This window comes from Lipotes vexillifer, unplaced genomic scaffold (assembly GCF_000442215.2).
Source record: "Lipotes vexillifer unplaced genomic scaffold, Lipotes_vexillifer_v1.1 scaffold229, whole genome shotgun sequence".
Classification (NCBI taxonomy): domain Eukaryota; kingdom Metazoa; phylum Chordata; class Mammalia; order Artiodactyla; family Lipotidae; genus Lipotes; species Lipotes vexillifer.
The window spans coordinates 696,789-711,069 of NW_006771155.1; the positions used below are offsets into that span (position 1 = coordinate 696,789).

At 43.7% G+C, this 14,281-nt stretch overlaps 1 protein-coding gene across 1 annotated transcript in view; it reads left to right on the forward strand.

Annotated features, from left to right (window-relative positions):
- Nucleotides 1-14,281, forward strand: part of NSUN6 (NOP2/Sun RNA methyltransferase 6) — a 72,095-nt gene that overhangs the window by 24,300 nt on the left and 33,514 nt on the right. The window contains exons 6-7 of the mRNA XM_007446559.1: nt 7,692-7,773; nt 10,870-10,989. Of these exons, the coding sequence (XP_007446621.1) occupies nt 7,692-7,773; nt 10,870-10,989 (202 nt within the window). The remainder of the gene's footprint in view (nt 1-7,691; nt 7,774-10,869; nt 10,990-14,281) is intronic.

Sequence of the window (14,281 nt, forward strand, 5' to 3'; positions counted from 1 at the left end):
TATTCCAGCCCAAGAGCATGGTATATCTTTCTATCTGTTTGTGTCATCTTCAGTTTCTTTCATCAGTGTCTTATAGTTTTCAGAGTACAGGTCTTTTGCCTCCTTAGGTAGGCTTAACCCTAGATATTTTATTTGTTTTGTTGCAAGGGTAAATGGGGTTGTTTTGTTAATTTCTCTTTCTGATATTTTGTTGTTAGTGTATAGGAATGCAAGAGATTTTTGCATATGAATTTTGTATCCTGCAACTTTACCGAATTCCTTGATGAGCTCTGGTATTTTTCTGGTGGCATCTTTAGGATTCTCTATGTATAGTATCATGTCATCTGCAAACAGTGACAGTTTTACTACTTCTTTTCCAATTTGGATTCCATTTATTTATTTTGGATTCCTTTTATTCATTCATTCATTCATTCATTCTTCTCTGATTGCTGTGGCCAGGACCTCCAAAACTATGTTGAATAAAAGTGGTGAGAGTGGACATCCTTGTCTTATTCCTGATCTTAGAGAAAATGCTTTCAGCTTTTTACCATTGAGAATGTTAGCTGTGGGTTTGTCATATGTGGCCTTTATTATGCTGAGGTAGGTTCCATTCCCTCTATGCCCACTTTCTGGAGAGTTTTTATTATAAATGGGTTATCGTAAATTTTGTCAAAAGCTTTTTCTACATCTTTTGAGATGATCATATGGTTTTTATTCTTCAATTTGTTAATGTGTGCCACACTAATTGATTTGCGGATATTGAAAAATCCTTGCATCCCTATGATAAATCCCACTTGATCATGGTGTATGATCCTTTTAATGTATTGTTGGGTTTGGTTTGCTAGTATTTTGTTCAGGATTTTTTGCATGTATGTTCTTTAGTGATAATTGGCCTGTAATTTTCTTTTTTTTGTGGTATCTTTGTCTGGTTTTAGTATCACGGTGACGGTGGCCTTGTAGAATGAACTTGGGAGTGTTCCTTCCTCTGCAGTTTTTTGGAAGAGTTTCAGAAGGATAAGTGTTAACTCTCATGAAAATGTTTGATAGAATTTGCCTGTGAGGCCATGTGGTCCTGGCCTTTTGTTTGTTGGAAGTTTTTTAATCACAGTTTCAATTTCAGTACTTGTGATTGGTCTGTTCATATTTTCTATTTCTTCCTGGTTCAGTCCTGGAAGATTGTACCTTTATAGAAATTTGCCCATTTCTTCTAGGTTGTCTGTTTTATTGGCATATAGTTGCTTGTAGTAGTCTCTTACGATCCTTTGTATTTCTGTAGTGGCCATTGTAACTTCTCCTTTGTCATTTCTAATTTTATTGATTTGAGCCCTCTCCATCTTTTTCTTGATGAGTCTGGCCGAAGGTTTATCAGTTTTGTTTACCTTTTCAAAGAACCAGCTTTCAGTTTCATTGATCTTTCCTTTTGTTTTCTTCGTCTCTATTTCATTTATTTCTGCTCTGATCTTTATGGTTTCTTTCCTTCTATTAACTTTGGGTTTTCTTCTTCTTTCTCTAGTTTCTTTAGGTGTATGGTTAGGTTGTTTATTTGAGATTTTTCTTGTTTCCTGAGGTAAGATTGTCCCTCTTAGAACTGCTTTTGATGCGTCCCATAGGTGTTGGATCGTTGTACTTTTGTTTTCATTTGTCTCTAGGTAGTTTTTGATTTTCTCTTTGATTTCTTCAGTGATCCATTAGGTTGTTTAGTAACATATTGTTTAGCCTCCATGTGTTTGTGTTTTCACAGTTTTTTTTCTCGTAATTTATTTCTAATCTCATTGCATTGTGGTCGGAAAAGATGCTTGATATGATTTTAATTTTCTTAAATTTACTGAGGCTTGATTTATGGCCCAGCATGTGATTAATCCTGGAGATTGTTCCATGTGCCCATGAAAAGAATGTGTATTCTGCTGCTTTCGGATGGAGTGCTCTGTACATAATCAAGTCCATCTGGTTTAATGTGTCATTTAAGGCCTGTTTTTTCTTATTGATTTTCTGTCTGGATGATATGTCTGTTGATGAAAGTGGGGTGTTAAAGTCCCCCACTATTACTGTGTTACTGTCAATTTCTCCTTTTATGGCTGTTAGCATTTGCCTTATATATTGAGGTGCTCCAGTGTTGCGTGAATATATATTTACAGTTGTTATATCTTCTTCTTGGATTGATCCCTTGATCATTATGTAGTGTCCTTTTTTGTCTCTTGTAACAGTCTTTATTTTAAAGTCTATTTTGTTTGGTATGAGTATCACTACTCCAGCTTTCTTTTGATTTCCATTTTCATGGAATACCTTTTTCCATCCCCTTACATTCAGTCTGTATGTATCCCTAGATCTGAAGTGGTTCTCTTGTAGACAGCATATGTATGGGTCTTGTTTTTGTATTCATTCAGCCAGTCTGTGTCTTTTGGTTGGAGCTTTTAATCTACTTAACATTTAAGGTAATTATCAACATGTATGTTCTTATTGCCATTTTGTTAATTGTTTTGGATTTGTTTTTGTAGGTCTTTTTTCTTACCTTCTTCTTTTATTCTTTTGTGATTTGATGACCATCTTTAATGTTGCGTTTGGATTGCTTTTTCTTTTTTGTGTGTGTATCTATTGTAGATTTTTGGTTTGCGGTTCCCATGACTTTTATATATATATACAAGATTGTTTTAAGTTGCTGGTCTCTTAATTTCCAGTGCATTTCTGGTATCCGGCATTTGTACTCTCCTCACGATTGCTGGTTTTGATATCATATTTATGTGTGGATGATTTCCTACCTTTATGTTTGCTTTTACTGGTGAGCTTTTCGATTAGTAATTTTCTTGTTTCTAGTGGCTTTTTCTGTTCCGTCTAGAGAAGTTCCTTTAGCATTTGTTGTAAAGCTGGTTTGGTGGTGCTGAATTCTTGTAGCTTTTGATTGTCAAATCTGAATGAGAGCTTTGCTGAGTAGAGTATTCTTGGTTGCAGGTTTTTCCCTTTCATCACTTTAAATATATTGTGCCACTCCCTTCTGGCCTGCAGAGTTTCTCCTGAAAAATCAGTTGATAACCTTATGGGGATTCCCTTGTATTTTATTTGTTGCTTTTCCCTTTTTACTTTTAATATTTTCTCTGCCTTTAATTTTTCGCAGTTTGATTAATATGTGTCTCAGCGTGTTCCTCCTTGGGTTTATCCTGTATGGGACTCTGCACTTCCTGGACTTGGGTGACTGTTTTCGTTCCCATGTTAGGGAATGTTTCAGGTATTATCTCTTCAAATACTTTCTCAGGTCCTTTCTTTCTCTCTTCTCCTTCTGTGGCCCCTATAATGTGAGTGTTGGTGTTTTTAATGTTGTCCCAGAGGTCTCTGAGACATTCCTTTTTCTGTTCCATGGCAGTGCTTTACACCATCCTGTCTTCCAGCTCAGTTATCCGTTTTTCTTCCTCATTGTTCAACTCTGTTGTTTAAATCTCTTGGCTCTTTCTTAAACATTTCCTGTATCTTCTTGGTCTCTGCCTCCATTCTTTTTCCGAGGTCTTGGATCATCTTTACTGTCACTACTGTGTTTTCCTGTCTCCACTTCGCTTAGTTGTTCTTCTGGTGTTTTCGCTCGTTCCTTTGTCTGGAACGTATTCGTCTGCTGTCTCATTTTGTGTAACTCTCTGTGTTTGCAGTCCCACAGGCTGCAGGATTGTAGTTCCTCTTGGTGTGTGCCACCTTGTGGGTGCAGCCGGTCTAAGAGGCTTGTGCAGGCTTCCTGGTCGGAGGGACTGGTGGCTGCCCACTGGTGAGTGGAGCTGGGTTGTCCCTCTGGTGGGTAGGGCATATCAAGTGTTGTGTTTAGAGGTGGCTGTGGACTCAGGGAGACTTTAAATCATCTGTCTGCAGATGGGTGGGGCTGTATTCCCACCCTGTTTGTTTTTTGGCCTGAGGAATCCCAGTACTATATCCTAAGGGCTGTTGGGTGGGGTCAGGTCTTCAAAATGGTGGCCTCCAGGACAGCTCATGCCAATGAGTGCTCCCCAGTACCTCTGCCATCAGTGTCCTTGTCCCCACAGTGATCCACAGATGCCCCTTCCCTCCCCAGGAGACCCTCCAAGACCAGCAGGTAGGTCTGGCCCAGGCTCCTATGAAGTCACCTCTTTTTCCCTTGGGTCCCAGTGTGCATGAGACCTTGTGTGCGCCCTCCAAGAGTGGCGTTTCTGTTTCCCTCAGTCCTGTGGAGTTCCTGTGATCAAGCCCCACTGGCCTTCAAAGCCGAATGCTCTGGCCTCTCCTCTTGATGCCAGACCCCCAGACTGGGGAGCCTGGCGTGGGGTTCACAGCTCTCACTCCTGTGGGAGAACCTCGGTGATATAATTATTTTCCATTTTCTGTGTCACCCACCCAGCAGGTACGGGATTTGATTGTATCAGGAATGTGCCCCTCCTGCTGTCTCGCTGTGGCTCTTTGTCTTTGGAAGTAGCCTATCTTTATTGGTAGGTTCTGGCCCCTTTTTGTGGATGGTTGTTCAGCAGTTAGTTGTGACTTTGATGTTTTCATGAGAGAAGGTGAGCTCCGGTCCTACTGCTTCTGCATCTTGTTAGGAAACCGAGACACTGTTGATTTTTAAACTCTGCCTTCAGGTAGGCCGTTATGATTTCTTTCTCTGCCTATGTGAGAAAAAGCGTGCTTCCACAGCAAAGAAATGTGGCATTTAGGCACTGTTTATTATTTATATTCTTTTAAAACTTAGGACCAACTCTTTTAACAGTACATTTGTAGTCAGTCAGTGAATTTGTGCCCTTTGGTTTCTTGAATGCCAGCAGAGTTGAATCATTAGTAGACTCAGAGATAGATTAGTTTACTAACAGATTGTTCATCCTGTGAGGTGTTATATTTCGCATTATTATGTGGAGATATATAGTACAGAAATAGTTTTAGAGGAATCATGTCAGCCCAGAACTGGCTTAAATTATTTTGTCACGTTACTTTAAATTAAATACTGTACAGATGGACACTCTTGTGCTGGTAGGCGTGGTCAGAGGGAGATAGTGCAAAAGGGGAGCCAGAACTTGAAGTACTCGTGGGAACTGGGTTAGGAAGGCAGGCGTGTAAGTGTTCGTTTCAGTATTTTGCAGAGGACTGGAGCCCTGCAGGATAGAGTCACTTGAGCGATGATTCAAGGCATTCAGTAGTGGGTCTAGATGCTGGCGCTGGGGGCAAGGTGTTGATCAAGGTAAGTGCCCCAGTTGTCTCAACAAAGGACTGACTTTTGAACGTGAGGCAGTGACATTTCGTAAGTTTCGTTTGTGTATTTTCTGCTCAGGGGCAAGAACTATTTAGCTAAGAAGTGGTTTGATTTGATCCTGACCGGAGCAAGGACGAGGCTTGACTCTGATTAAAGGTGCAGGTTTGGAGATACCAGGTGTTGCACAGACGAGTGAGGGTCCAAGGCATGGCGAGGAGAAGCCCGGAGGTGGCGCTGGCGGAGCCGAACCCCCTGCAGCGACGGCCCACAAATGCCTGCGGGAATTATTTCATCTTGAGGGTCAGCATAAACTTACTCTGCTGTGGCATAATAAGAAATACATAGATAACTTGATCTATGTCCCAGGTTGCTGGCACACAGCTCCCAAAGTCCTTGGAATCTCAGGAGCGGTAAGAGTGCTTCTGTACCCCCGCCCGGCAGCTTCAGGATGGGGCTGTTGGCTGGAGCAGCCAAGCACGTGACCAGAGGGTGGCACGTGTGCCTCATCCCAGACCTCCGGGGAGGACAGAGGGCCTGGAGACTGAGCTAGCCACCAGTGCCCGTGATTTAATCAGTCATGCCCATGCGATGAAGCCTCCCTAAAAGCCACTGAACGAGGGGCTTGGACAGCTTCCAGGTTGGTGAACACATCTAGGTGCTGGGAGGGTGGTGTATCCATGCCCCCTCTCACGCCCTGCCCAGTGCATCCCTTCTGTTTGGCTGTTGCCCCAGTTGTAACCTTCACAGTAAACTTGGTGACCGTAAGTGAAGTCATCAGTTTTTGTTTCTGTTTTTGTTTTTTTTACAGAAAAGAAAGTCAAACTCACTTAATGAAAAACTAGAATTAATAAAAATTAGCAAATACACACACACACAAAATATACACACACAGCAGCACTGTGTATTGACTCACATAGGGGAAAAGCAGTGGTCCGAGACCTCTCAACATGGCTTGTCAGTTAAAGAAAAAAATACCCAAACACACAGACACGCATGTGCACACAAAAAAACAGAACAGAAAACAAGAACCCAATATTTTTCAGCAGTACACTCAATCTACACCCAACACAAATTCAGAATTATTTTACAATGCTTTCTTTCTTAATACAAAAATGCCCATCTTGGGTGTGTGTGTGTGTGTGTATATATATATATATATATATTTTTTTTTTTTTTCCCCCCAGTGGTTCACTGTTGACTTATTTTTACATATATTAGTGTTACTGCATGCAACTGTTTCCTGTATTTCATAGCCTTTCCTTTTATTTACCTTCATGTGCCCAAAGCTTCCGGTTGGTAGGCAGACAGGTAAATTGTTTTCCTGAGTTCTGTGAGTTTTCCTGGTGAATTGTCGAAGCTGAGGAGGGAGTCTAGGAGCCTCCAGATTCATAGCCAGTCAGTCACAAGGCCAGGTCGCAGCCTGGGAGGTGCAGCTGGCACCTGGAGCGGGGCCAGTCTTGTTGGACTGAACCTGTGGATTCTGACAGTGACCCCAGGCAGTCTGTCAGAAGTTAAGTGAATTGTAGGACACCCACTTGGTGTCCCGAGAGATGGAGAGTTGGTGGGTGAGAGAGAAGCCCACCTGTGTGGTGTCAGAAGTGTTGTGAGGAAAATTAGCCCATCTACATCACGTAGGGTACACACGTCTGTGTAGGTGCTTCTTTGCCACGGTCAGTTCATAAACTCTGAACTTATCTACATGCTGTGTCTGTGGGCCCTGTTCTTCTTTCCGTGCCCCTTTAATCCCTGGAACAGCACGTTGATTTTCCCGTTTTCTCGCTCTCGTGTGACCTGTGCAGCTGGCCACGCTTGGCTTTTCTCTAACAGGGTGCTTGTGTACCTTCTGTCCCCTTGGACAGCCTCTCTGACTGCGATGTTCGTCTTAGTGGATCCCCGTCCACCAGGCCATCCTGGGCCCTGGCCCTTCCTCCTCCGATCAGGTCCACTTCCACTCACAGTTGGGGACAGAGGTGGCAAAGGTCATCCTGTGGATGGTGTCAGTACTGGGCAGTTACTCTCTAACGAGATGAGAGGGAAGCAGTGTGGCACGTTTGTCATGGCTTATCACCAGCATGATTCGTAACATATGTTTTTATTTTTCATACAAGTACCGAGCATAGTGCCTGGCAAACTGAAGGGATCACAAAATGTTTGTTGAATTGAAAGGCTCATAACAGTGGTCATAAATCTGTTACCAGGAAGGTGAGAATGCATCAGTGAATAGAGACTCAGATGGTCTTCACTTTTTAGTCCGTGCAGATCTCTAAAGGAATGCAGTGGTACTTAAATGCAAATTTTATGTAACTTTATCCTTTTTAGTGCTCCCAGTGGCCTACTCTACTGTGGGTAAAAATCCAGAAACACTTCACAGGAATACTTTAAAGTATTTTGGTGTTGAGTAAAAAAGGTTTTAAAAAGGCAGGACATCTTATATATGACTTGTTACTTGCGTATATTCTTAGAAATGGAGATTGTGTAGATTGTCTAATTTATACTGAGTAATGTTAGATTTCCTGTTTTTCAGAGGCGTAGGCGTAAGAATGACAGACCCAGTGTATCTGAGCCCCTCATTTGACAAGGTACTGCCTAGCTACTTATTTTTACAAGTAAGTATTTGTAAAAGCAAAATACTTAGTGACACTGAAATATACTTCAGTGAATTATTTGAAATCTAAGTGTTTGTTTTTTCGCTTCTGTTAACTTGTTTTTTGCAGTGTATTTATGTTTTCTGATCTACCTTTGGTTAAGTAGTAAGGAAAAGCTTAGTAAGCACTTTCTCTTTTTCTCAATTGATGAGCTACCTTTTCTCCCTTCCTTTGCCCAGCGGTGCTTATTGTAGGATAGTAGGCACAGTACGTAGGGTGAGAAGGCATGCGCAGGGTGCTGCCGCGACTCCGGCTCACCCTTAGGAAAGGAAAGGCTCCGCCGTGTGGGGCGGTGGGGTCTGTGTCATTTCTTTCGGGCACCAGTTCTGAGTTTAGTTTGAGAGCTTCTTCCTGAATGTGCTTTCCTTCCTCTTTCCTACCCTCAAGTTTAATAAATATGGTTGTACTTTTCTTACTATAAAATCAATGTCTGTAACTGCTGTAAAAAAAAAAAAAAAAGCTACTTAGTGTAGCTTATTGTAATGATTGCTTTCCATTCCACTGTTAACCCCTAAATAAAGCATGCATTTGCTATACATGTAAGTGTTCCATGTGTAAGTCTGAGTGACATTCAACATGGTTTACTAGTAGCAGATTTTGGTCAGATGGTTATCAATTGCTGTGATATAACAAGTAATTTGTTTTCCCTTGTCCAGTTTATGATGTACTTTCATGTACATTAGCTCGTATGATTTGTTACAGTCTGCTTGTTAGGTGGCATTTTTATTATTTTATTATTATTACCAAGGTAACATGAAGATACTGAAGACCGGATCTGGTCAGGTTCTTGAATAAGGTCGCACAGTTGGTAGGTAGTAGCATCTGTACCCTAACTTAAGCGTAGATGACATTTTCTTTCTACTCTGCTTAGTATGTAACCAAAAGTCATTTTATAAATCCAGAGATTAATTCTGGGGTGAACGAATAGAAAACAGATGTACGTTTGTCATCTGATTCTACATTAGTGATGATGTAAACCGTTAGGAGGCATAACCTAACGTAAAGTCGTACGCGGTTACGTAGCATCTTCTTCAGTGGTCCCTGCCAGCCTTTCTTATTTCTTTCTATTTTTTATTTAATTTTAATTTTTTAATTTTTAGAGAAACAGTTCCCAAGACTGCTCTTCCTTCCTTTTTTTTTTACATTTATTTATTTTATTTATCATTTATCTTTGGCTGTGTCGGGTCTTCCTTGCTGCGCGCGGGCTTTCTCTAGTTGCGGTGAGTGGGGGGCTACTGTTTGTTATGGTGCCCGGGCTTCTCACTGCGGTGGCTTCTCTTGTTGAGGAGCTCGGGCTCTAGAGCGCAGGCTCCGTAGCTGTGGCGCACGGGCTTAGCTGCTCCATGGCATGTGGGATTTTCCCGGGCCAGGGCTCGAACCTGTGTCCCCTGCATTGACAGGCGGATTCTTAACCACTGCGCCACTAGGGCAGTCCTGCCAGCCTTTTAAAAAGTGTGGTGTTGTGCCGGGCTCTTTGAATATATTATCACAAGCCTGCACTGGCTGTAACTGAAGAACACTGATACCATTTCTTGAATGATGTTCAGCAACCTCTCAACTTGTGAAGATGAGGTAAGTTCATAGGGTGATTGGCTGTATACCTTGTAAGCCCCAGAGTTAGGCAACTAATACTTTGTCCATTCTGTGCGATTATTGAAGGTACTTTACAGAGAGGTAGAATTATATACTTGGGAAAATCCCTGGTGACATTTGTGGGGTGTTTTTGGGGGGGCATGCCTCTTGCCTTGCCTTTCTCTGGAAACCATTATCCCCAAATCTGTACTGTTACTTGTTTGCAACAGCTAACGTGGAAGCTTCACGTTGTGGGTTCCTTGTTGAGGAGAGGAGGTTGTAAAGGGCTGGTGATAATTGATTATTTCTCATGTAGCAGTTGAAGTTACACAAGGATGTACTTTATAAAGTTAATTGGAGTGTTGCACACAATCATTAAAATTACGAATGTGCAATATTATTTCGTTTTTCAAAACCACAAAGGAAACTTTTGATTTGCCTGACCACAATCCACAGAACTGCAGAAATGCCTTTGATGTCTTTCACGATTGAAATGATTGACAGTGAAAGGTTTAATACTTAAAATATTTACAACAGCTGTTTTCAGTTATATTCTAGTTGCATTCTAGGTTGTCTGGAATCAAAAATGGTGCTCAAAAGTTGATCTTTTCATTGCCTGGTTTCTTGGAAATAATTGATTTAAAAGCCAGATGAGGTTGGATAATCTGAGAGCTTTAAATACATGCTGCTGCCTGGACTCTACCACCTGAATGGGCTTTAGTTTGTCTGGCTGGGGTGGGGTCTGGGTCAGGATGGTGAAAAGCTCTCCCAGGTGCTTCTAGTTTGCAGCTAAGGTTGAGAATGGCTGTAGCAGTAGCAAGGTTGCACAGCTAGCTGCACGCTAGAAGCACCTGGGGGGATCTTAAAAACACTGGTGCCTGGCCCTATTGCCAGAAATTCTGATTTAACTATTCTAGATGACTGCACATTAAAAACAACAAAAGACAGAACTCACCAGGTGATTCTGTCGTGCAGCCAGGATGGAGAAATAGTGTAGAGAAAGGTAGTAGAAGAAATTGTTTTAGGGAAACTTTGTCATCATTTAAATATTTAATGAAGCCTCTTCACTGGGACTATTTCATGCTTTCAACTGATTGCATACCAGAAGGTTCTTAACGTATTACGTTGGATTGGAAATTTCTGTCATCTTTGGCCATTACATTAACGTTATCTTTGTTAGGGGTGAAGCCTCACTATCATCTCTAGGTGGAGAATCACTGAATCTTCAGTGGCCACATACGTGTTTTAGTGTCTTTATATTAGAGTTCCGTTTTTATTGTGTCGTGCATGTGTGTGGCTGTTCTGTGAGATGGTAGGACACCCTGGGGAATTGACTGTCCTGACACTGGTATGTCTACAGAAAACATACTCTTGGCTGAGGATGCTGTACTGGGTTACCTCCAAAGATCTCTTTACGTCCTCTGATTCTGAAACTTAAAATGATCTCGAGTCACTGATAACAAATTAATTTTTTTTTCCTTACAGAATTTGCCATCTGCTGTAGTAAGTCATGTTCTGGATCCTCAGCCTGGAGAGAAGATTCTAGATTTGTGTGCGGCCCCCGGAGGCAAAACAACACACATTGCAGCGCTGATGCATGATCAGGTGAGGCCGTCTTCGCGCAGAGCTGCTCTTGATACACTGCATGTCTCAGTGATGGAGGTGGAAGTATGTGTGACTTATGGAACATTATACAGACATTCATAATCTGGTCGATTTCGATTCAGCCAAAGAGAAGGCCGCTCAGTGATGTCATTCATCACATATTAAGTTCAGTAGACCACTGGCATTTGTGAAGACTATCTCAAGACCTTCTTGAATCCCAGATTTGCCTAATACATTTATGGAATAGAATTTTTCCCTCAAATGATTAAGTCTAAATGAAACATTTAAGAGATCTTTTCATGTTCTTAATTACAGGACTTGACACTTTTTACACTATTCAAATAAATTCTACCACTGAAAGTTAATTTGGCAGTCCATTATTAAAGTGTCCAAATATATATTGTTGATATATGTGCAAATATAAAGATGATAATATATTGGGTTGGCCAAAATGTTCGTTCGGGTTTCTCCGTAAGACGTTTTTGGCCAACAGAATACATGCACACATACAGAACGTCTATATGTGTCTGTGTTCTCCTTGCCTTGGGGTTCATGAAAACCATGACTTGGCTTAATTAGTAAAGCCTGCTTCATTGTCACAAAAGAAAAGTCTGTCCTTGGATAACTTTAGCTCAGATATTACTGCTTTTTCCGATGTATGCATATTTGCTGATGTGTTTTCTTGCATCGTGCGCTAGTTTTATCTGTGTTCAAAGCTCTGTGGCCTTGTAACCACTCTGTGCTTCAACTGAGATTCTTCAGCTTGAGAAAGATACGGCCAGTTGATGCTATCTTTCCGGTTTGTTTCAAATTCTGTAAAACCAAATGGTTCCTAAAATATTTGCACATGCTAGTAGCTTCGCCTACAGTATCTTTCTTGATCTAGAGTCAGATTTTAATTGATGGACTGATTTAAAAAATATTGATTCACTCTTACTGTGTGCCAAGTACCGGCGTACAGCAGTAAACCATAGTGACCACAGTTCCCTTCTTCATGGGGCTTACATTCCAGTGAAAGGACACAGATGAGAAACAGATGAGTGAGTAAAAGATAAGGCATATATAGCTGTGGGAGGGGTATGGGATTGGGAATACTGGGGAAGGGAGAGTGAGTTTGCAGTTTGAAGTGGGTGGCGAGGGAGAAGCCCACTGGGAAGGTGGCATTTAGGGAAGACTTACAGGTGGGAAGAATGTACCAGCGAGGGGAGACGTAAGTGCAAACGCTCAGGCTGGACGCTGCCCGACTTGCTGGGGAAACCGGGGTCGGGGGAGGGACCGTGGTAGTTTTGCGGCATAGACTAGTTGAGGAGCAGGGTCGGGGTGGGGAAGAGATCAGAGCGCGGGGCGAGGTGGGGGGCCGGGGCATGGGCGGAGCAGCTTAGCAGGCTCTCCCGGGACTTCACGTCCGCTCCAGCGATGGGACGTCCTTGGAGGTTTGGGGCAGAAGAGCGACATAAGCTTGCGTGCTCCTTACCTTGGCCGCGGCGTTGCAGACAGGCTGCAAGAGGGCAGCGGCGGAAGCAGAGAGACCGCTTAGGAGATAGCAGTTCAGGGGCGTCGTGGAGGTGGTAAGAAGTTGGTCGGATTCTGGGTGTGTTTCGAAGCTGGGGCTGTTAACAAGGAGTTGTTGGTGGATTGGACGTGGGTTGTGAAAATGAGAGGCCAGCGCGGCGTGACTCCTTAGGTGTTTGGCCAGGGGGCCTGGAAGGATGGAGCAGCCAGGTCGGGAGGGGCACGTTTTGCAGGGACAGATCAGCCGTTTAGTTTGGGTTATACTGCAGTGCGGTCCCATTAGACAGCCAGGAGGTGGTGTGGAGCAGGCAATGGGGTAGTTGAGTCCAGGGTGCAGGAGAGAGGTCGGGACTGGAGATGGAGGTCTGGAAGTCGTCAACGCGTGGATAAAACATGCAAGGCCGTGAGGCTGATGCGGGCGGGAAAAGTAGGGGAGGCTGGAAGGCGAGCCTTGGGGCTGCGGTGCGCCGACGCTCGGGGCTCGGGGAACCAGGAGGAGCGGCCACCGATGCGGCAGGACCACAGAGGCCCGTGATGCCCTGGGTGCCGCGCCAGGAAGGGGTGGAAAGGGGACGGAGCGAGCAGCTGGGTGAAACGTCCCGGCGGGGCCAGTGAGGTGAGGCCCGAGAACCCCCTCCCCGTGGACTCAGCACCTCGTGGGTGATGGCGGTGAGTGGAAACGCCTGCTGGGATGGAAAATGAGAGGAAGCGAAGAAAGTGAATCAGGACAACTCCTTTGCGGGGGCAGGGCACGTTTGTACCGGAGGGCAGAGAAACGGGGCAGCGCTTGGAGGGTGGACTCAGGGAGTCCTTCCATTAAGGTGGGGCAGTAGCAGTGCGTGCTGATGGAGAAGAGCGATTAGAAGGGGACATTGGTTGCCCCGAGGGACGGGAAAGCGTCTGGAACAGGATCTTGGGGTGCGGACATGGGGCAGGATTTGATGCAAAGTGGCTTTAGACGGTGGCGTGAGACGGTTTTTCCGTGGAAGTAGGAGGTAGGGCCGACGATATGGGCAGAGGTGTTGGTGGACTGGTACACGTGGTGGGAGGCTGGGAGTTGGCTTCTGGTTGGTCCAGTTTCCTCTGAAAAGGAAGCAGGGTCTTCAGAGGGGAATGGGGATGGGGGAGGGGAAGGGCACGGCAGGGGGGTCAGGGGTTTGAGAAGACAGGAAGTGTCGATCTAGGATAAAGAGTGAGAATGGCCTACGAATGCGTCATGAGAATTCAGTTGTGCACCAGGGCCCCGTGAGTACAGCAGCCATGGATTTAGAGTGAGATGAGTTGGGCTAGTGATGTGCTCTTTGGCTACGTGGCGGGGATAGACAGGAGGTTGGTGAAGGCCTGGGTTTAATCACAGCTGAGCTTTTGTCCCTTGGATGTGCGAGAAACAGACGCACGTGAGTTGAGGATGTATATAAGGGAGTGTATGTAACGTGCCGTAGAATCTCAGCCGGGTGAAGAGCAGAGCAAGGACACGAGAATAGTGAGGGCCGTGTATCCGTTGTCACTTTTCTAATTTAGCTCAGATTTATACAGCAGTAAAAATGCTTATATGCCTAGGAAACTCAGCGGTTTTCTTCCTAGTACTAATTTATAGATAAGAAACAATTACCTACTGAGGTAAGACTTTCTGGCCTGGAAACCTCCATGAGGCTGATTTAGCAAAAGCCTTTCTGCTCCAGCTAATTTGCCTGATAAAAGATACAGTATTTCCCACTCTCGCAAGTGCCAGATGATGGACTTTTATCAGGTGATACTTTTTTTTTTTTTTTTTTTTTTG